Source organism: Coregonus clupeaformis, chromosome 25 (assembly GCF_020615455.1).
Source record: "Coregonus clupeaformis isolate EN_2021a chromosome 25, ASM2061545v1, whole genome shotgun sequence".
Taxonomy (NCBI): Eukaryota; Metazoa; Chordata; class Actinopteri; order Salmoniformes; family Salmonidae; genus Coregonus; species Coregonus clupeaformis.
This window is the reverse complement of record NC_059216.1, coordinates 30,889,690-30,912,857: the sequence shown is the minus strand read 5'-3', so window position 1 is coordinate 30,912,857 and position 23,168 is coordinate 30,889,690. Positions and strand designations below refer to the sequence as shown.

Below are 23,168 nucleotides of genomic sequence, written 5' to 3'. Positions count from 1 at the left end.
AGTCCACCCCCCCCCCATTGAAGGTGAAATGTAAAATGGTTATGGTTAGGGAAGGCTTATGGCAGAGTTTCTAAACATACTGCTCTGTCTTTCGTTATGGATAAGGTTAGCGTTTAGGGTAGGGACGTCCCAAGGGTCCCGGATAGCATTGACTAGGTAAAAGCTAGTGAAGTCATTGCTGTCAAATCTTGTTTAATAACCTAAGGCCAGAAAATGAATGCATTAGGCGTGTTAAAGGTAAAACTTAACATTGGTTAGTCTTCTGACGGGGTTTCCTGAAATTTCAAGCTTAAATCTACTAGCTAGATTGACTAACACCACTACAAGACAATTTGTTGCCCGAGACAGCATGGCATGTGTATTTCATCAAATGTACAGATGAGATGAGCTAATCAATTCCTCAGATTCAATACACTGGTCAGGTCTTTTGCATTGAGTCTCAATTTGTATCCAAGCAGGGACAGAACCAGATAAGGATGGAATGGAGAGGCACGGTGGTCAGAGGTGGCGGTCCATCTGTAAGGTCAATGTGGAGATGACTGCCCTAATGTAATCACTCAACTCATATCATACCTGAAACATCACACCGTGCACTGAAATAGTATTTATGTTCTTACGACTGGCACCACCAGTAGAAGGATCAAGTAGTGATAGTCCTTGAGGTATTACAAGACTAAATACATACACTACCAGTCAAAAGTTTGGACACACCTACTCATTCAAGGGTTTTTCTTTATTTTTACATTGTAGAATAATAGTGAAGACATCAAAACTATGAAATAACACATGGAATCATGTAGTATAGCTCAGCATTCAACACCATAGTACCCTCCAAGCTCATCATTAAGCTCGAGGCCCTCGGTCTGAACCCCGCCCTGTGCAACTGGGTCCTGGACTTCCTGACGGGCCGCCCACAGGTGGTGAAGGTAGGAAACAACATCTCCACTTCGCTGATCCTCAACACTGGGGCCCCACAAGGGTGCGTGCTCAGCCCCCTCCTGTACTCCCTGTTCACCCATGACTGCGTGGCCAAGCACGCCTCCAACTTAATCATCAAGTTTGCAGACGACACAACAGTAGTAGGCTTGATTACCAACAATGACGAGACCGCCTACAGGGAGGAGGTGAGGGCACTGTGAGTGTGGTGCCAGGAAAATAACCTCTCACTCAATGTCAACAAAACAAAGGAGATGATCGTGGACTACAGGAAACAGCAGAGGGTGCACCCCCCTATACACATCGACGGGACCGCAGTGGAGAAGGTGGAAAGCGTCAAGTTCCTTGGCGTACACATCACCGACAAACTGAAATGGTCCACCCATGCAGAGTGTGGTGAAGAAGGCACAACTCAATCTCAGGAGGCTGAAGAAATTCAGTTTGGCACCTTAAACCCTCACAAACTTTTACAGATGCACAATTGAGAGCATCCTGTCGGGCTGTATCACCGCCTGGTAAAACCGCCTGCAACCACAGAGCTCTCCAGAGGGTGGTGCGGTCTGCCGAACGCATTACCGGGGGCAAACTACCCGCCCTCCAAGACACCTACAGCACCCGATGTCACAGGAAGGCAATCAATCGCCCGAGCCACTGCCTGTTCACCCCGCTATCATCCAGAAGGCGAGGTCAGTACAGGTGCATCAAAGCTGGGACCGAGATAATGAAAAACTGCTTCTATCTCAAGGCCATCAGACTGTTAAATAGCCATCACTAGCACATTAGCGGCTGCTGCTGCCTATTGAAATCACTGGCCACTTTAAGAAATGGAACACTAGTCACTTTAATAATGTTTAATATCTTGCATTACTCATCTCATATGTATATACTGTATTCTATTCTATAATATTCTACTGTATCTTAGTCCATGCCGCTCTGTAATTGCTTGTCCATATGTAAAAATTCCATTCCTTACTAGTTTCGTGTATATTAGGTATATGTTGTGAAATTGTTAGATATTGCTTGTTAGATATTACTGCACTGTCGGAGCTAGAAGCACAAGCATTTTGCTACACCCGCTATAACATCTGCTAAACACGTGTATGTGACAAATAAAATTTGATTTGAGTAACCAAAAAAAAAAGTGTTAAACAATTCAAAATATGTTATATTTGAGATTCTTCAAAAATCCACCTTTTGCCTTGATGACAGCTTTGCACACTCTTGGCATTCTCTCAACCAGCTTCATGAGGTAGTCACCTGGAATGCATTTCAATTAACAGGTGTGCCTTAAGTTCATTTGTGGAATTTCTTTCCTTCTTAATGCATTTGAGCCAATCAATTGTGTTGTGACAAGGTAGGGGTGGTATACAGAAGATAGCCCTATTTGGTAAAAGACCAAGTACATATTATGGCAAGAACAGCTAAAATAAGCAAAGAGAAAGGACAGTCCATCATTAGTTTAAGACATGATGGTCAGTCAACATTTCAAGAACTTTGAAAGTTTCTTCAAGTGCAGTCGCAAAATCCATCAAGCGCTATGATGAAACTGGCTCTCACGAGGACCGCCACAGGAATGGAAGACCCAGAGCTACCTCTGCTGCAGAGGATAAGTTCGAGTTATCAGCCTCAGAAATTGCAGCCCAAATAAATGCTTCAGAGTTCAAGTCACAGACCCATCTCAACATGAACTGTTCAGAGGAGACTGCGTGAATCAGGCCTTCATGGTCGAATTTCTGCAAAGAAACCACTAAAGGACACCAATAAGAAGAGACCTGCTTGGGCCAAGAAACACGAGCAATGGACATTAGACCAGTGGAAATTTGTCCTTTGGTCTGGAGTACAAATGAGATTTTTGGTTCTAACCACCGTTTCTTTGTGAGACACGGTGTGGGTGAACGGATGATCTCCGCATGTGTATTTCCCACCGTAAAGCATGGAGGAGGTGGTGTTATGGTGTGGGACTGCTTTGCTGGTGACACTGTGTGATTTATTTACAATTCAAAAGGCACACTTAACCAGCATGGCTACAACAGCATTCTGCAGCGATACGCCATCCCATCTGGTTTGGGCTTAGTGGGACTATCATTTGTTTTTCAACAGGACAATGACCCAACACACATCCAGGCTGTGTAAGGGCTATTTTACCAAGAAGGAGAGTGATGCATCAGATGACCTGGCCTCCACAATCCCCCGACCTCAACCCAATTGAGATGGTTTTGGATGAGTCGGTGCAAGAAGTGCTCAGCATATGTGGGAACATATGTGGGAACTCCTTCAAGCATATGTGGGAACTCCTTCAAGACTGTTGGAAAAGCATTCCAGGTGAAGCTGGTTGCGAGAATGCCAAGAGTGTGCAAAGCTGTCAAAGGCAAAGGGTGGCTATTTTGAAGAATCTCAAATATAAAATATTTTTTTTTGTTTCACTTTTTTGGTTACTACATGATTCCATGTGTTATTTCAGTTTATGTCTTTACTATTATTCTACAATGTAGAAAATAGTAAAAAAATAAAGAAAAACCCTGGAATGAGAAGGTGTCCAAACCTTTGACCGGTACTATATACATTGGCAAAGAAATTACAAATTACTCAGGCAAACCCTTGTTGACTGTATTTAGTTTTACAAAATGGTCAAAGATGCTTTTAGTATAAACAGTACTCATCAACTTTTATTTCAACGCTGTGTAATCCATCAAACCAAAAGGGAAAGAAATTACATGAATAGTCCATTAACTACAAAACATACAAAATAACTGTCTGTTTCTTGGAGAGCTGTCCTGTCAGTAGGTGTGTGTGACGAGTGAAGAAACCGCAGAATTGAGTTTACATGTTGTCTTCATCAGAGTCATCCTCCTCCTCCAAAGAATCCTATGGTGGAAGCAAGAAGCATTGTGAATTAGACACCAGCAAGACAGATTTGAATGCTATCACGATAACAGAATTTTGACTTCGATACCAGATTTAGTATCACGATACCACAAAAAAATTAAGCTGACCAAAGGACTGATTTCAGTTTTTTGCTCCAAAAAGATCACTTATTATAATAGAAAAACTACAAAATTGTTTGTTCTAAGTCCACAACAATGCTTAAACCACATCTGTAGATCCCTTTTGAGGTCTGGGAAAAAATTAATGATTTGAGTGTAGTTACTCTTTAATTCAAGTGCACCTACCACTTTGTTTAGCAGTGTTTCTGTAGAACACCTGTGAAGTTTGCAAAATAAATGCCCACTGGATTGATGTAAATAATCATGATTCTGCCCTGTAGGCATAGGCTACTTTGTACTTAATTGAGAAGATTTTGGGGAAAGCCTTTCCATCTGCCTAAAGACGATTATTATTATCATGCTAAAGGCCAGGGATAAGGAGTAATGGATTACATGTAACTAGCTAGGTTTTCATCCAATTGGTGACTGATTTTCATGCAAATATTCTAAAATCAGCATTAAGAAAATGTGAATTTTCCCACCAGTGGTGTTTCCACCAAATGGACTTGTTGAGGATAAAAATCAGCGCGTGATGACATTGCACACAATGTACTTTTCATGTACCAAAATAAATATAGAAAGTTCAATGCGTTTCCATCGCATTTTCAACTCTACCCGATAGTTGTCACAAAAACTTGGGTTAAATAGTTAATGTGCATACTCTGGTTTTGGGACGTGCGCTGTAGCCAACAGCTCGTAGATACAGTCCAGTTACCACCCTGTGAAGTTGAACTTTTCATCTGTAGCCTAATAAATTGCATGGTTTCCCGAGTCGTAGTGGGAGGACCACACACCATATCATGGCGACTCCATGTTTACTTCGATATGATGGTTATTATATCAATATATCAACAGACAAAAATATCCCACAATATCGAAATAACAAATCATCTGTCTGCATTTATGAAATTGTACCGAAACTTCCTGTTTCCATCACCGCTGTCGTTATTTTGTATTTTTTTATACGGTATGACTTTACTAGCAATAAAACATGGTTAATGATTTTTTTTTTTTTTATGACCCGTTACGTTACCAGATTTTTGTTTGTAATCAGATACTTTTGAAAAACTTGATTACTTCTAGGACTACTTTTAAATTCAGAAAGGATGTTTGTGAAAAAATTATTTGACACGTTTGTTTTCTCAATGACATTCAAATCAGCATTGAAAAGAGGTGCAAGTTTAAGTTAAGTTTTCCCCGCCTGAGCGAGTCTGACCACAAGTCAAGAGACCACTATGACGACGCACCAAATGTGTTTGATGGCTCACGGGAAACGAGCAGGAATAGGCTTTTGTAGGCTACAGTCCAAGCGATGTCTTCCAATGGTACGACAGCAGTCGGCATCAAAAGATTATCCAACTTGAATAAACGCTAGGAGCTATTGACGACAGCAGTTGTGTAGCCTTCGGGCGATGCGCCTTACGGATTGTGGTTATTTGTATTTTAACCCAATAATGGTTGAATTGAATAAATTTAAGCTGCCTATCAATCATTGTTTTTGCGACCAGTGGACAGCCAGTGAAAAATGTGCTCTTGCAACAGCTGCTATGTGGATCCCAGCCTAAGGAATACAAGTTTGAGGGAGTTTACTTCTAAACTCCTCCGTGGTATTGTGCTCCATACTGTCAGAAATAATTAAGAAGAGTGGGGCTTTTATTGAGCAATCTAATTCATGCTGATAAAAACTAATTATAATCCATAGGCCTAACAGCCACATGCTCAAACTCGTGCACTTTGGATAGAGTTAAACAGCTTCAAAATATCGAGATACCAAAGTGTCACCAACAATTGTCCTATAGGAAATGCAGCATATGGCATTCATTTTTCAGATGCAAATAGCACTTTTCGGTAGTGCTCAAAGCATGTTATCAGATCTGAATGTTATCAGATCTTCAACCAAACCCCCCCCCCAAAAAAAAACAGATACTTATTTCATTTATTTAATTAACAAAGTTATGCAACACCCAATTCCCATGTGAAAAAGTAATTCCCCCTTACACTAACTGCTTTTGCCACTTTTAGCTGCAATGACTGGCCCACTCTTGCATGCAGAACTGTTTTAACTCAGTGACATTTGTGGGTTTTCAAGCATGAACTGCTTGTTTCAAGTCCTGCCACATCTCAATTGGGATTAGGTCTGGACTTTGACGAGGCCATTCCAAAACTTCACATTTGTTGCTTTTTAACCATTTTCATGTAGACTTGATTATGTGTTTAGGATCATTGTCTTGCTGCATGACCCCAAAAAGTTAGGAAGGACGCCTGTATCTTTCTAGTGACTGGGTGTATTGATACACCATCCAAAGTATAATTAATAACTTCACCATGCTCAAAGGGATATTCAATGTCTGCTTTTTTTTTTACCCATCTACGCTTCTTTGTGAGGCACTGGAAAACCTCCCTGGTCTTTGATTTAATCTGTGTTTGAAATTCACTGCTCAACTGAGGGACCTTTACAGATAATTGTATGTGTGGGGTACAGAGATGAGGTAGTCATTAAAAAACAATGTTAAACACTTATTGCACACAGTGAGTCCATGCAACTTATGTGACTTGTTAGGTACATTTTTACTCCTGAATTTATTTAGGCTTGCCATAACAAAGGGGTTGAATACTTATTGACTCATTATGGGGTATTGTGTGTAGGCCAATAACACAAAATCTAAATTTAATCCATTTTAAATTCAGGCTGTAACAACAAAATGTGGAAAAATACTTGTGTGAATACTTTCTGAAGGCACTGTTTTAAACCCAGGTCACAGAAATGCCATGCAATATAAACTGGTGGTCGTGGTGCATACCTTGGCGTACTTCTCTGCCTCCTCCCTGATGTCTTTTGGAACCAGCTCGTGCTTTCCATTTGTCACTGGTGAAGGGAAATGAAGGTCAGAAGTTATGCCACTCAGTTCAAGAATAACATCAACTGCGATTGATTTGACTGGATCGGGCGATGGCCCGTCACGTAGCTGGTCAAAACTGGTGATGGTGGAGCGTCCGACAGAATCCTAACTCATTACTGCACATGCTTGCCATACATCACTTTGTTATGAGCTCGGTTAACTTTCAGATTTGAGTTGGACACTCTGCTCACACCAGGTTTCCGTTAGGAAAATGTTGCGTAGGACATTTGACCGGCAGCATTTTAAATTTACTGGACATTTGAGAAATTGACCAGACCCATATGCATTGGGTGTGTAACCTGATTAGGGCATCCACCCACGGTGGTCAGAATGACTGAAATCACATTTAGATTATGGCAATTCATATTAACAACATGCAAGTCGAGGATGCAATGATGTGCGGTCCTTCTTACCGAATTCTGATGCGCACTTCGAAGATGTACATATTACATTTTTCCTCAGCCAACAAGACCAGTAAAACAGCAAAATCACTAGCCTATGTCAAACTGCTATCCCCCATAGTAGAAAAGTTGACCTATTCTATTGGTCAGCTTGTCGAGAAAGAAATAGCCTATTCCAAAACAGACTCTGGGACAGTTGTTGTACAACCAGTAGGCTTAGGCTACATTAAAACACATTAAAAAGCAATGAGCGATGCAACAGATCAGAAAGTTTAGCTTAAAAATGTTGATCAACTATTATTTATTCACATTATAAGCGCAGCAATGAGCACAAGTCAGTAGGCTAGGCGTGAATGTTCCTTCCATAATGCAATTAGCGGGAAAACACAGTTGTCAAAAGCTCACCGCACATGCCAGCGGTTTCATGTGACAAGAGTTGAAAAGAATAGAAAAAGGGTAGATCTAATATGCAACAACTAGCATGGGTTGCTATTATGACTAGGATTGTGCCTTTGGCTACTGGACAATGAAAGAAAGTTGATATAAATGAGAAATGTAAATGTAATAAAATAATTGCCTCCACGGATATGGTCTGATTTTGGCTAAGCTACTTTGAAGCAAGGCAAGACATGCCTCATAATATGTAGTAAAACGTTCCGGTTTTAAACAATTAAGTATATGTTTTGAAAATGCATACTGCCTCCAGCTCATTTCAAAGTGGTGTGTGACGCGCTGATGAAGCCTACCTTCTGTTGCCTGTGCATTTGCTGTTTGAGATGTGTGTAGCAGCAGCGCTCACGCTGTCTGACAGATTTTCCACTCAAAGGCTCTGTATCTGTATGCTGTACGTGTGTGATAATTAAGGTAGGCCTACATAATGAATATATTGTACATACACCAATTTAATTCCACTCAATTATGCAAATTAACTATATAGACTGATAAGCGTGACCAGTCAAATGTATTTCCATCGACTGATTTTTCAATCAATGAATAGGCTCAAAAGCATTATTTCGCAATGGGATTTTTTTCTTTTTCTCCTGGACAATTGGCCAGCGGCAATTTTATTTATCTGCAAAAAAACAACATCTCAGCCAAAAGCCGGCTATTACCAGCTAACGGAAACCCTGGCTCACACGGAGGGTCAGGTCTGTTACAAAACAAATACAATGACCGCTCACCCGGTACACTGCTGGTGGCTTAGACTAGGGTACAAAATTCTACCTTTGTTTCGTTTGTCAAATTCAGATGTACAACGGGAGACAATAGCTGACTTACAAATACATTATGTACACTGTGTACAAAACATAACACCTTCCTAATATTGACTTGTCCTCAGAACAGCCTCAATTCGTCGGGGCATGGACTCTACAAGGTGTCGAAACGTTCCAAGGATGGCCCATGTTGACTCCAATGCTTCCCACAGTTGTGTCAAGTTGGCTGGATGTCCTTTGGGTGGTGGACCATTCTTGATACACACGGGAAACTGTTGAGTGTGGAAAACCCAGCAGCGTTGCAGTTCTTGGCACAAACCGGTGCGCCTGGCACCTACTACCATACCCCGTTCAAAGGCACTTCAATCTTCCGTCTTGCCCATTTACCATCTGAATGGCATACATACACAATCGTGGTCTAAATTGTCTCAAGACTTAAAAATCTTTAACCTGTCTCCTCCCCTTCATCTACACTGATTGAAGTGGATTTAACAAGTGACATCAATAAGGGATCATAGCTTTCACCTGGATTCACCTGGTCAGTCTGTCATGGAAAGAGCAGGTGTCTTTAATGTTTGTACACCCAGTGTATATAAGAGGAAGCTGCATTACCTTCTCCAACCCAGCTGAGTTCCAACTCGAACGCTTTGTCTTTCACTTCATCGTGTACAATGTAGATTCTACAAAACCAAAACAAACATCCAACAACACATATTAGTAATACTCAGTGCCTTGATTGGAGGCTATTGATGAGAATGAACAACAGTAGGTGTGTTCCTTTAATAAAACAAAAAACACTTACATTTTGGCCACCTCTTTTACCAACTCCCTGCAGGTCATGTCTTTCATCTGTTGATAGCAATTACTTACATAGTTAAACAATCAACTAAGATATTCCCATGTCTTATGAAATTGGACAACTTGGCTAAATTAATATTCTTACCTGAAGCTTTTCAATTTCTGTCTTGGCGGCTTGCTTGGCTTTTCCAATAGCACATCCCCAGTAACCCTTAATAAAACAAAATAATTCATTTTCACAACATTGCCTAATGTTACACATTTCAGGTAATCACTTTAAGGCTGCATGATGACATATAGTTTGTAATATGTTCACAACCGAACATTCCCTTCTGAATACATTGCATAGGTCCAAACACCTCAAAGGTCAAATGCAGCAGCAGTTTTTTTTTATCTTACTATTTAAATCATTTCTGGGTAACAATTAAGTACTTTCAATTAAAAATGGTAAAAAAGAAACAAAAATAGGTTCTTAGCTAAGAGCAATTTCTCAAGCAATAATTTTGCTAGGCCTGTCTGGGAGGAAAAAACGGAATACTAACTTATTGGCAGAAAGGTTTGGAACTCTTTCTTATTGGTCTATTGACTAATTTACCGCATGGTGATGTCACCATGGTAGGCCAAAACTCGATAACACCAAAACAGGCTGAAATTTCAGGCAGTCGTTTCAAACAGCTCTTACACTAAAAGGGCATATCATTTCCACAATATTATTCTAACCTCAGTGTGTAAATGTGTGTGTGTGTATATATATATATATATATATATATATATATATATAAAAAACACAGGAAAATCACATTTTTGACTGCACTGGGCCTTTAAATGGCAATTTTCCCAGACTAAACCTAGTCAAGGACTAAACCACATGCTCAATGTAAAATCTCCATTGGGAATGCCTCTTACTCCTGGACTAGTCTTAATCTGGATTCGGGAAACCGGCCGAGTGTAGTGTGACAACAGTAAATTAATGACAGACAGAGTTCGTTTAGGGATAAACACCCAAAACCTAACTCACATATGAGATTCCAGAGGGATCAACCATGTACAGCTGAGGACCATCATCTTGATCGTAAGAGCCCAAGATGAAGCTGCATCCAAACGGCCGCACCGCACTGTATAACGTGTAGGCATGAACGTACATGGCCACTCTCTCTGAGAGATGCTGTAAAAAGAGATTATATGCCATTCAAGGAATATGACGACTGTCCGTAGGACTTCGGGACAAAGCAATTCAGAATACGTTGACAAAACAGGTTAACCAGTTGAATCAGGTGTAGTAGTCCTGTTATGGAATAGATCGAATATGTGGAACTGACAGGGTATCCGAGGAGAAGTTTGAGGGAAACACTGATTAATAGCAACAGAGTTATTTTTACCTTAAGTGGGATGTTGTGTCCATAATTGGATCTGAAGTTGGAGGCCTCCTCTCTGGCCACCTCAGACAGGGATCGAGCATCAGCCAGTAGTCCAGCCACTGCCTATGGGTAAGAAAGTTAAAGGTAGATTCAGCAATGCACAAAGTAAACAACAGAGTCGGGACGACTTCCGCAACAACTAAGAGTGTTAGGCTTGATGCTAAACTTCTCCATTGTTATGGTCATCACAGCCATCATGTTGCAGCAGCGTGAAACGCATTCTTGGCCATACGCAGATACTGAGTGCATCGCACTTATCTGCAATATCTGTGCTGCATCCTGCTGCTCGTGGCAATGTTGTATAATCGCTGAATCTCATTTTAATGAGTAACCGGTGTATAATGGCTAGCTATGTAGAGAATTGTCATGCACGGAGAAACAGCTGCGCTGAATGAACTATATCCAATCGTACGGCAGAACCTACAGACAGACAGACCTGCCCACATTACACAGCTGTTAGATAAGACAACCCATCGCCAATGTTATGTTGAAAGTAGGGTTGGGTGATATTACGATCGCATCGTCTATCAACAATGATTTGACAGCCATCGTAGATGGTGACGACATCGTGATGTGACAGATGATGGTTTAGACAATTTGAACTTTACTGGCGCCCCGCAGTAAAGAACAGTCTCGCAGCGCACAGCACACGCGTGACATTAAGAGTCATTAGCCTAATAAATGTTATACAGAACGCAAGAGGGGAATGTAGGCTAGACAAAGCATAACATTCCACCAAAGCACCGCAAAATGTCCCTCTGTTGGATGCATGGGCTATAGCCTAAACCTATTATATTTATTTTTATAACAGACACTCCTTAACCATCTTATGTTTAGCCCTTAGCCGTAGCCTATATTCCCTTCTCCCTCTATTCGATAGGCTCCGACAGACATGGTCGCCCTGTTCCTAGCTCGTAGACAACTTTGCAGTATTGCAGTGTGTTTTATTTCTTACATTATTTGCTCAGAACGTTTCTAGCATTATTACCTATTGCCGAAAATAACTTTTGGATATTAGATCAGCAGTCACTCACCAACATTTTGACCAGAAATGTGTCTTTCCCGAATTGGATCCTTTGTTCGCACTACTAATAAAGCAAATCTGAGGAAAATGCAATCAAAGTTTTATCAACACATCACCTGCGCTACTCGCTCATCAAGAATTCTTGACCATTGCTCCTCCCCCTTCCGGCCCTCCCCTGCCCTCCCTTCGGCAAATCCGATCACGCCTCCATTCTGCTCCTCCCTTCCTATAGGCAAAAGCTTAAAACAGGAAGTAACCGTGGTAAGGACTGTTCAACGTTGGTCTGACCGGTTGGAATCTATGCTTCAAGATTGTTGTGATCACATGGACTGGGATATGTTCTAGGTTGCCTCTAAGAATAACATTTGACGTATTCACTGACTCGTGACTGAGTTCATCAGGAAGTGCAGAGGATGTTGTTCCACTGTGACGATTAGAACTTATCCAAACAGTGGATTGATGGCAGCATTCTCGCAAAACTCAAAGCGCGAACCACCCCATTTAATCATGGCAAAGTAACTAGGAACATGGCCGAGTACAAACCGTCCAGAGACAAAAGTTGAGTCGCAATTCAACGGCTCAGACACAAGACGTATGTGGCAAGGACTCCAGACAATAACAGACTATAAAGGGAAAACCAGCAAAATACCTTCGCCCACTTCGAGGAGAACAGTGCCACCGACGTGGGCCACTGCTGTGAGCTCTCGTTCTCAGTGGCCGACGTGAGTAAGACATTTAAGCGTGTTAACCCTCGCAAGGCTCGCCGGCCCAAATGGCATCCATAGCCACGTCCTCAGAGCATGTGCCTCGCAGTGCTAGCTGTGCCACTAGAGATCCTGGTTCGAGTCCAGGCTCTGTTGCAGCCGGCCGCAACCGGGAGACCCATGGGCGGTGCACAATTGGTCCAGCGTCGTCCAAGGTAGGGGATGGTTTGGCCGGCAGGGATGTGGGTTCGTTTCCCACGGGGGGCCAGTATGAAAAAAACAAACGTATGCATTCACTAACTGTAAGTCGCTCCGGATAAGAGCGTCTGCTAAATGACTAAAATGTAAATGTAATATTCAATCCCTCCCTATCCCAGTCTGTAGTCCCCACGTGCTTCAAGATGTCCATCATTGTTCATGTACCCAAGAAAGCAAAGGTAACTGAACTAAATGACTATCGCCCCGTAGTACTCACTTTTATCATCAGGAAGTGCTTTGAGAGGCTAGTTAAGAACCATATCACCTCTACCTTACCCGACACCCTAGACCCACTACAATTTGCATACCGCCTCAACAGATCCATGGATGACAGCCTGCAGGGAGGTGGTGAGGGCCCTGGCGGAGTGGTGCCAGGAAAATAACCTCTCCCTCGACGTCAACAAAACGAAGGAGCTGATCGAGGACTTCAGGAGACAGCAGAGGGAGCACGCCCCCCATCCACATTGACGGAGCCGCAGTGGAGGGTGAAAAGCTTAAAATGTCTCTGTGTGCACATCACTGACAACCTGAAATGGTCCATCCACACAGACAGTGTTGTGAAGAAAACGCAACAGCGCCTCTTCAACCTTAGAAGGCTGATGAAATTCAACTTGGCCCCTAAGACCCTCACAAACATCTACAGATGCACCATTGAGAGCATCCTGTCGGACTATCACTGCCTGGTACGGCAACTGCACCGGCCGCAACCGCATGGCTCTCCAGAGGCCATACCCTCCAGGACATCTACAGCACCCGGTGTCACAGGAAGGCACACATGACTGTAAGTCGCTTTGGATAAAAGCGTCTGCTAAATGTTATTATTATTATTATTATTATTATTATTAGGCCAAGGACCTCAGCCACCCGAGCCATGGCCTATTCATCCCGCTACCATCTAGACAGTACAGGTGCATCAAAGCTGGAACCGAGAGACTGAAAAACAGCTTCTATCTCCAAGCCATCAGACTTAAATAGTCACCACTAGCCAGCCTCCACACAGTACCCTGCCCTGAACTTTAGTCACTGTTACTAGCCAGCTACCACCTGGTACTCAACCCTTTCCTTAGAGACTGCTGCCCTATCTATGTACATAGTCATTGAACACTGGTCACTTTAATCATGTTTTAACACTGTTTTACCTACTTTATATGTACATTACATGGCCAAAAGTATGTGGACAACCCTTCAAATTACTGGATTTGGCTATTTCAGCCACACCCGTTGCTGACAGATGTATAAAATTGAGCACACAGCCATACAATCTCCATAGACAAACATTGGCAGTAGAATGGCCCGTACTGAAGAGCTAAGTGACTTTCAATGTGGCACGGTCATAGGATGCCACCTTTCCAACAAGTCAGTTCATACATTTCTGCCCTGCTAGAGCTGCCCGGTCAACTGTAACTGCTGTTATTGTGAAGTGGAAACGTCCAGGAGCAACAACGGCTCAGCCGCGAAGTGACCGCAGAGTGCTGAAAATCATCTGTGCTTGGTTGCAACATTCACTACCGAGTTCCAAACTGCCTCTGGAAGCAACGTCAGCACAAGAACTCTTCGTCGGGAGCTTCGTGAAATGGGTTTCCATGGCCGAGCAGCCACACACAAGCCTAAGATGACCATGCGCAATGCCAAGCGTTGGCTGGAGTGGTGTAAAGTTTGTCGCCATTGGATTCTGGAGCAGTGGAAACGCGTTCTCTGGAGTGATGAATCACGCTTCACCATCTGGCAGTCCGACGGACTAATCTGATTTTGGCGGCTGCCAGAACGCTACCTGCCCGAATGCATAGTGCCAACTGTAAAGTTTGGTGGAGGAGGAATAATGGTCTGGGGCCCTTTCCTGTTTCAGCATGACAATGCCCCCGTGCACAAAGTGAGGTCCATACAGAAATGGTTTGTCGAGATCGGTGTGGAAGAACTTGACTGGCCCTGACCTTAACCCCATCGAACACCTTTGGGATGAATTGGAACGCCGACTGCGAGCCAGGCCTAATCGCCCAACATCAGTGCCCGACCTCACTAATGCTCGTGGCTGAACGGAAGCAGGTCCCCGCAGCAATGTTCCAACATCTAGTGGAAAGCCTTCCCAGAGGAATGGAGGCTGTTATAGCAGCAAAAGGGGGACCAACTCCATATTAACGGCCATGATTTTGGAATGAGATGTTCGGCGAGCAGGTGTCCACATACTTTTTACCATGTAGTGTATATACACTGTATTCTAGTCTCATCCTATATAACTACTGCTATACACACACACACACTTTTCAATCATATACTGTCTATACCAGCGTTTCTGAAACTCTGTCCTCCAAGGGGTGCACGTTTTGGTTTTTGCTCTAACACTACACAGTTGATTCAAATGATGAAAGCTTAATTATTTGAATCAGCTGTGTAGTGCTAGGGCAAAAAACTAAAAGTGCACCCCTTGGGGTCCCGAGGACAGAGTTTGTGAAACCCTAGTCTATACACACCATCATATACAAACATATTTATATTCCGGACTCTGACGTTACTTGTTCTAATATTTCTAAATTCCTTTCTATTTTTATGTATTGTTAGGTATAACGGCACTGTTGGAGCTAGGAACATAAGCATTTTGCTATACCCGCGATAACATTTGCAAAATATGTGTAAGTGACCAATAAAATTTGATTTGAATATGAAGGCTTCATCGTTCTACATTTGTATTTCAGTCATTTAGCAGACGGTCTTATCCAGAGCGACTTACAGTAGTAGTGAGTGCATACAGTTTCATTTTTTTTAATGCATGGATTTCTCCCTATCAAACAATGAATGTAAAGGATTTCCATCTCAAAAGGTTCTTTGAATAGCCTAAAAACTTAAGGTAGCCAGGGGACTAATAATGAGACAACAATGTCATTAGATTTTTCTATAGGCTATTGATAAGTTGAATTAAGTTTAACCTTATTAAGAAATAAATGATCCATGCAGGCCAAGAAAATCCCTCCAAGCGAGGTTGAAAACTCAATGGCCAATAACCTATCCTCATTCCTCCTACTGGCCTATCATAAAAGCTTCAAGACAAGTTAGTTATGAAAAGTAGCTTACAGTGCATTCGTAAAGTATTCAGACCCCTTGACTTTTTCCACATTTACGTTTCAACCTTATTCTAAAATGAATTAATAAAAAAAAAATCCTCAATCTACACACAACAACCCATAATAACGCGAAAACAGGTTTAGATAATTTTAGCAAATGTATTAACAATAAAAAACCGAAATACCTTATTTAAATAAGTATTCAGACCCTTTGCTATGAGACTCGAAATTGAGCTCAGGTGCATCCTGTTTCTATTGATCATCCTTGAGATGTTTCTACAACTTGACTGGAATCCACCTGTGGTAAATTCAATTGATTGGACAGGATTTGGAAAGGCACATACCTGTCTAAATAATGTCCCACAGTTGACAGTGCATGTCAGAGCAAAAACCAAGCCATGAGGTAGAAGGAATTGTCCGTAGAGCTCTGAGACAGGATTGTGTCAAGGCACAGATCTGGGGAAGGGTACCAAATTTTTTTTGCAGCATTGAAGGTCCCCAAGAACACAGTGGCCTCTTATCATTGTTAAGTGGAAGAAGTTTGGAACCACCAAGACTATTCCTAGAGCTGGCTGCCAGGCCAAACTGAGCAATCGGGGGAGAAGGGTATTGGTCAGGGAGGTGACCAAGAACTCGATGGTCACTCTGATAGAGCTCCAGAGTTCCTCTGTGGAGATGGGAGAACCTTCCAGAAGGACAACCATCACTGCAGTACTCCACTAATCAGGCCTTTATGGTAGTGGCCAGATGGAAGCCACTCCTCAGTAAAAGGCACCTGACAGCCCGCTTGGAGTTTGTCAAAAGGCACCTAAAGGAGTCTCAGACCATGAGAAACAAGATTATTTGGTCTGATGAAACCAAGATTGAACTCTTTGGCCTGAATGCCAAGCGTCACGTCTGGAGGAAACCTGGCACCATTCCTACGGTGAAGCATTGTGGTGGCAGCATCATGATGTGGGTATGTTTTTCAGCGTCAGGGACTGGGAGACTAGTCAGGATTGAGGGAAAGATGAACGGAGCAAAGTACAGAGATACTTGATGAAAACCTGCTCCAGAGCGCTCAGGACCTCAGACTGGGGTGAAGGTTCACCTTCCAACAGGACAATGACACTAAGCATACAGCCAAGACAACGCAGGAGTGGCTTCAGGACAAGTCTCTGAATGTCCTTGAGTGGCCCAGGCAGAGCCTGGACTTGAACCCGATCTAACATCTCTGGAGAGACCTGAAAATAGCTGTGCAGCAACGCTCCCCATCAAACCTGACAGAGCTTGAGAGGATCTGCAGAGAGGAATAGGAGAAACTCCCCAAATACAGGTGTGCCAAGCTTGTAGCGTCATACCCAAGAAGACTCGAGGCTGCAATTGCTGCCAAAGTTGCTTCAACAAAGTACTGAGTGAAGGGTCTGAATACTTATGTAAATGTGATATTTCCGTTTTTTTTTTTTTATACATTTGCAAACATTTTCAAAAAACCTGTTTTTGCTTTGTCATTATGGGGTACTGTGTGTAGATTGAGGGGGAAAAAACAATTTAATCAATTTTAGAATAAGGCTGTAACGTAACAAAATGTGGAAAGAGTCAAGGGGTCTGAAAACTTTCCGAATGCACTGTATTTCCCAAATATACATTTACATAATTTAGCAGACACTCTTATCCAGAGCAACTTACAGTTAATGAGTGCATACATTTTCATACTGGCCCGCCGTGGGAATCGAACCCACAACCCTGGCGTTGCAAGCGCCATGCTCTACCAACTGAGCTACACGGGACTATATACGAAGGTGTTGTCCTAAAGTTGTGGCTTTCAAAAATAACTATAATTCATGTCTATAGCCTAAGCCTAGGCTAATCTCAATCACTGCTTTATGATAGAAAAATAAATAATATTGTTGGTTCTATTATTTTGCCAGGTAAATAAAGCAATTATTATCCAGTTCTGAAGACAGTAGACTGATTCTATCCAGCCCGTGTCACTACGGTAAGACAGCCCGTTGCTCAAACAGTCACTGTTTATCACAGAGCGCCACAGACACACAAACCTGCTCCATGCTGTAACATGATTCACTATGAAAAAATGCCAGACGCACACTTCGGTAATAGTGAGAAAGTTGTAAAAACGGCACCGAAGCACTTTGCCACTCGCCAGTGACTTGATAAGCGGATTTAGCTAACGTGGCCTGCCTGCTCAATGTGCCTGCTAGCTACTAGATAGCTTCAATGACAAACACAGATGAAACTAGCTAGTGATTTTGGGCACTGATAAACAGCGTGTAGCTAGATTGACAGCTTGCTGAAGTTCTAGACATGTTCTCAGAAATCAGTCCTGAGCGCAGCAGCAGCTGCCACGAAACTGTCAGCAGTGCACTACTAGCTAGTTTTCATGCACATTTAACTTGAGAAATACTGCACCAAATACCTTAGCTAGATGTAAAATTGCACGACTAACATCTGACAAAAACGTCAATTTATTACAGATGTCTTGATTTATCTTAGATTCACTCTATTTTGAGTGAAATGTTTTACCATGACTCAAGAGGGACAAACATAACACACCCAACCACATCCCCAATACCCAATTCCAGTTTTTCTTAATGAGCAGCAGAGTTCAGTCCACCTTTAAGTTCTTTCGAGATAAATATACGGGTTGACAACGTCATGACAAATGCATGAGCAACCCAGAGGTAAAAGGCTGTGTATTATTGTCACTGATCAGATAGCTAGCAACATTGACTAGAAGCTGGTGTGTGGTGAATTGTAGAACGCTTGTTTCAGCTAGCTTAGTGGTTAAGAGCGTTGTGCCAGTAACCGAAAGGTTGCTGGTTCTAATCCCCGAGCCAACTAGGTGAAAAATCTGTCGATGTGCCCTTGAGCAAGGCCCTTAACCCTAATTGCTCCTGTAAGTCGCTCTGGATAAGAGCGTCTGCTAAATAACTTAAAATGTAAAATGTTGTTTTGACGTGTTTAGACGCTTGTCACGTTTATGCTAATGTGGCTAGGGTTATCCAGCTAGCCAACTAATAACAATGTATTTGAAAGACAAAACAAGTGCATTGGGTAAATGTTTTTATGTTTCCAATAAAGATTTGCAGAAGAGCTCAGAAATATAGCTTACATGTTGTCAATAATCCTTTGATTATAAGATAACCCATCTGTTTTTTGCCACATGGTTATGTGCGCATCAGTTTTGTTGGTCAACACCCTCCCCGTATTTACACTATGGATGTGGTCTGGATGAATACATACCATTCCTACGTGACGGTCAACATTGAAGATGCGCTTGTTTGAGCCTTGTTCGTAAAGTTTAGAGAGAACCAATTTCTCAACACCGAACACAACCCCATCCTTGCATCGGATCCCAATTGCTGTGCTGTAAGCAGAAAGAACAAGAACCAACAAATTGAGACACTTGGGTACAAAAAATGGTATTTGTGCATTTTCCATCATGTGGGTACTGCATTGAAAACATTCAAACAGGGAAGGATCATATACCTGCTGTTTTCTACTGCCTTCATGGCATATTCCACCTGGAATACCCTTCCATCAGGTGAAAAGGTAGAGGCAGACAAGTCATACTAGAAAAGGGAAAGAGTTTGGGATGTTATACTTTAAAGGCCACTGTTGAGATAACATACAGTGGGGAGAACAAGTATTTGATAACCTGCAAAATCGGCAGTGTTTCCTACTTACAAAGCATGTAGAGGTCTGTAATTTTTATCATAGGTACACTTCAACTGTGAGAGACGGAATCTAAAACAAAAATCCAGAAAATCACATTGTATGATTTTTAAGTAATTAATTTGCATTTTATTGCATGACATAAGTATTTGATACATCAGAAAAGCAGAACTTAATATTTGGTACAGAAACCTTTGTTTGCAATTACAGAGATCATACGTTTCCTGTAGGTCTTGACCAGGTTTGCACACACTGCAGCAGGGATTTTGGCCCACTCCTCCATACAGACCTTCTCCAGATCCTTCAGGTTTCGGGGGCTGTCGCTGGGCAATACGGACTTTCAGCTCCCTCCAAAGATTTTCTATTGGGTTCAGGTCTGGAGACTGGCTAGGCCACTCCAGGACCTTGAGATGCTTCTTACGGAGCCACTCCTTAGTTGCCCTGGCTGTGTGTTTTGGGTCGTTGTCATGCTGGAAGACCCAGCCACGACCCATCTTCAATGCTCTTACTGAGGGAAGGAGATTGTTGGCCAAGATCTCGCGATACATAGCCCCATCCATCCTCCCCTCAATACGGTGCAGTCGTCCTGTCCCCTTTGCAGAAAAGCATCCCCAAAGAATGATGTTTCCACCTCCATGCTTCACGGTTGGGATGGTGTTCTTGGGGTTGCACTCATCCTTCTTCCTCCAAACACGGCGAGTGGAGTTTAGACCAAAAAGCTATATTTTTGTCTCATCAGACCACATGACCTTCTCCCATTCCTCCTCTGGATCATCCAGATGGTCATTGGCAAACTTCAGACGGGCCTGGACATGCGCTGGCTTGAGCAGGGGGACCTTGCGTGCGCTGCAGGATTTTAATCCATGACGGCGTAGTGTGTTACTAATGGTTTTCTTTGAGACTGTGGTCCCAGCTCTCTTCAGGTCATTGACCAGGTCCTGCCGTGTAGTTCTGGGCTGATCCCTCACCTTCCTCATGATCATTGATGCCCCAGGTGAGATCTTGCATGGAGCCCCAGACCGAGGGTGATTGACCGTCATCTTGAACTTCTTCCATTTTCTAATAATTGCACCAACAGTTGTTGCCTTCTCACCAAGCTGCTTGCCTATTGTCCTGTAGCCCATCCCAGCCTTGTGCAGGTCTACAATTTTATCCCTGATGTCCTTACACAGCTCTCTGGTCTTGGCCATTGTGGAGAGGTTGGAGTCTGTTTGATTGAGTGTGTGGACAGGTGTCTTTTATACAGGTAACGAGTTCAAACAAGTGCAGTTAATACAGGTAATGAGTGGAGAACAGGAGGGCTTCTTAAAGAAAAAACTAACAGGTCTGTGAGAGCCGGAATTCTTACTGGTTGGTAGGTGATCAAATACTTATGTCATGCAATAAAATGCAAATTAATTACTTAAAAATCATACAATGTGATTTTCTGGATTTTTGTTTTAGATTCCGTCTCTCACAGTTGAAGTGTACCTATGATCAAAATTACAGACCTCTACATGCTTTGTAAGTAGGAAAACCTGCAAAATCAGCAGTGTATCAAATACTTGTTCTCCCCACTGTAGCTACACTTGTCATTGACAGGAACTGTCAGACTTCATACTTTTACATCAATCTAACCAAGCTCAAGGGTGTCACTTTTCAAAGTATTACCTAGAAAAAACATGGAAGTTGCTTCATGATAGGCCTAATTGTTCACCCATGACTGTGGCCACGCACGACTCCACACCATTATCAAGTTTGCTGACGACATGACGGTGGTAGGCCTGATCACCGGCGACGATGAGTCAGCCTACAGGGAGGAGGTTAGTGACCTGGCAGTGTGGTGCCGGAGCAACAACCTTTCCCTCAATGTCAGCAAGACCAAGGAGCTGATCGTGGACTACAGGAAACAGGGGGGCGAGCACACCCCCATCCACATCGACGGGGTGGCAGTGGAGCAGGTAGACTGCTTCAAGTTCCTCGGTGTCCAAATCACTAAAGAATTAAAATGGTCCTAACACAAACGCACAGTCGTGAATAAGGCGCTACAGTGCCTCTTCCCCCTCAGGAGGTTGAAAAAGTTTGGCATGGGCCCTCAAATCCTGGAAAGGTTCTACAGCTGTACCATTGAGATCATATTGACTGGCTGCATCACTGCTTGGTATGGCAATAGCACCGCCCTCGATCGCATGGCGCTACAGAGGGTTGTGGGGACAGCCCAGTACATCACTGGGGTCGAGCTCCCTGCCATCCAGGACCTCTATATCAGGCGGTGTGAAAAGAAGGCCCGGAAAATCCTCAAAGACCTCAACCACCCAAGCCATAGTCTATTTTCTCTGCTGCCGCACAGCAAGAGGTACCGGTGAATCAAGTCTGACACCAACATGCTCTTTAACAGCTTTTATCCCCAAGCAATAAGACTCATAAATATTTAACAAAATAGCTACATGGACCGAGTTTACATTTACATTTACCTTGTATCTTTATTGACCTTTTATTTCAGTATTTTGCACTGTCTACGCACACTCACAGGGCCCTACACACTCACACACACTGTCACTCCAACACACACACAAACAGTCCATTTTCTCACTCACACTTAATATGCACATACATTCATACTGACTCTACACACCCGCAAGCTGCTGCTACTCTGTTTATCTTATATCCTGTTGCCTAGTCACCTTACACCAGGGTTCTTCAATTCCGGTCCTGGAGGGCCGAAACACCTCTGTTTTTCATCCTCTCCTTCTAATCAGGGGCTAATTCAGACCTGGGACACCAGGTGAGTGCAATTAACTACCAGGTAGAAATAAAAAACAGAAGTGTTTCGGCCCTCCAGGACCGGAATTGAAGAACCCTGCCTTACACCTATACATATCTACCTCCATCATGCCAGTATCCCTGCACATGTAAATATGGTATTGGAACTGACTTTTTAAATATCTCCTGTATATAGTATGCTTACTTACTTTATTGTGCATTTCATATTTCTTATTCCTCGTGTGCTTTTTTTCTAGTAATACATTGTTATTGATTATTGCATTGTTGGTTTTTGAGTTTGTAATTAAGACATTTCACTGTAACGTTACTTGTGCATGTGACATTAAAACTTAACTTGAGTAATCCCATTTTTACAACACAGATCCAGCGTGTCATTCTAGCTATTTAAAAGATTGTAAAGAACTTGTAAATATCATGTTGTGAAATTCAATTTACCCAGTGGTGAAATAAAACCTTTGTTCAGCGATAGGAGAAAGCAACCAATACCATTCGCTTGAATTGGTTTCAATTTCGTTTCGCCAGCATTGCTAATTTAGCTAGCTAGCTGCAGTGGCAGTGCAAGTGACTCAGCAGGCATGATAACATGGCTAAGTAGCCGGCTAACTAGTTAGCTAGCTAGATAGTTCTGTAGGGAAAGAATAGCTAACTAACGTTAGGTAGGTAGCAGTAACCAATGTAAAATGTGCTTCACTACATACGATTATAGATCTTAAACGAATTAATTAATGTAATGTGTTATTAGTTATCTACTACTGTAAAACCTCAAACTAGCACAGAGCAGCCACAGTTAGCAAGTTGGTTAACTTTGTTGCTAGCTTGGCCAAGAATGAGCCGTGCTAACAAGTTACCAAACCTTTAACTTGTTAGCATACAAATGTATAAAGAGCACTATCTTAGCTATCATACATACCCCAGTTCCAATTGAACTCATTGTGGTCAAAACTTAAAAAACTGCTTTATAACAACGCAGTCTGATGTGTTTCAGCACATCCCAGTCATTCACCAACCAACAAGGAAATGGCTTTACATTCAACAGC

General features: G+C 42.5%; 2 protein-coding genes across 4 annotated transcripts in view; one reads left to right on the top strand and one right to left on the bottom strand.

The window, feature by feature from the left end:
* mipol1 (mirror-image polydactyly 1) overlaps positions 1–23,168 on the top strand; it is a 92,181-nt gene that overhangs the window by 234 nt on the left and 68,779 nt on the right. The gene's annotated exons all lie outside the window — the stretch shown is intronic.
* LOC121539529 (proteasome subunit alpha type-3) lies at positions 3,575–23,153 on the bottom strand. Its single transcript, XM_041848093.2, has 10 exons — positions 23,042–23,153; positions 19,183–19,265; positions 18,937–19,060; positions 10,613–10,714; positions 10,252–10,398; positions 9,379–9,444; positions 9,238–9,284; positions 9,048–9,115; positions 6,722–6,786; positions 3,575–3,801 (listed from the first exon to the last, which is right to left on the bottom strand). The coding sequence occupies exons 1-10, from the start codon at positions 23,060–23,062 to the stop codon at positions 3,757–3,759; spliced, it is 768 nt and encodes a 255-aa protein (XP_041704027.1). The 5' UTR covers positions 23,063–23,153; the 3' UTR covers positions 3,575–3,756.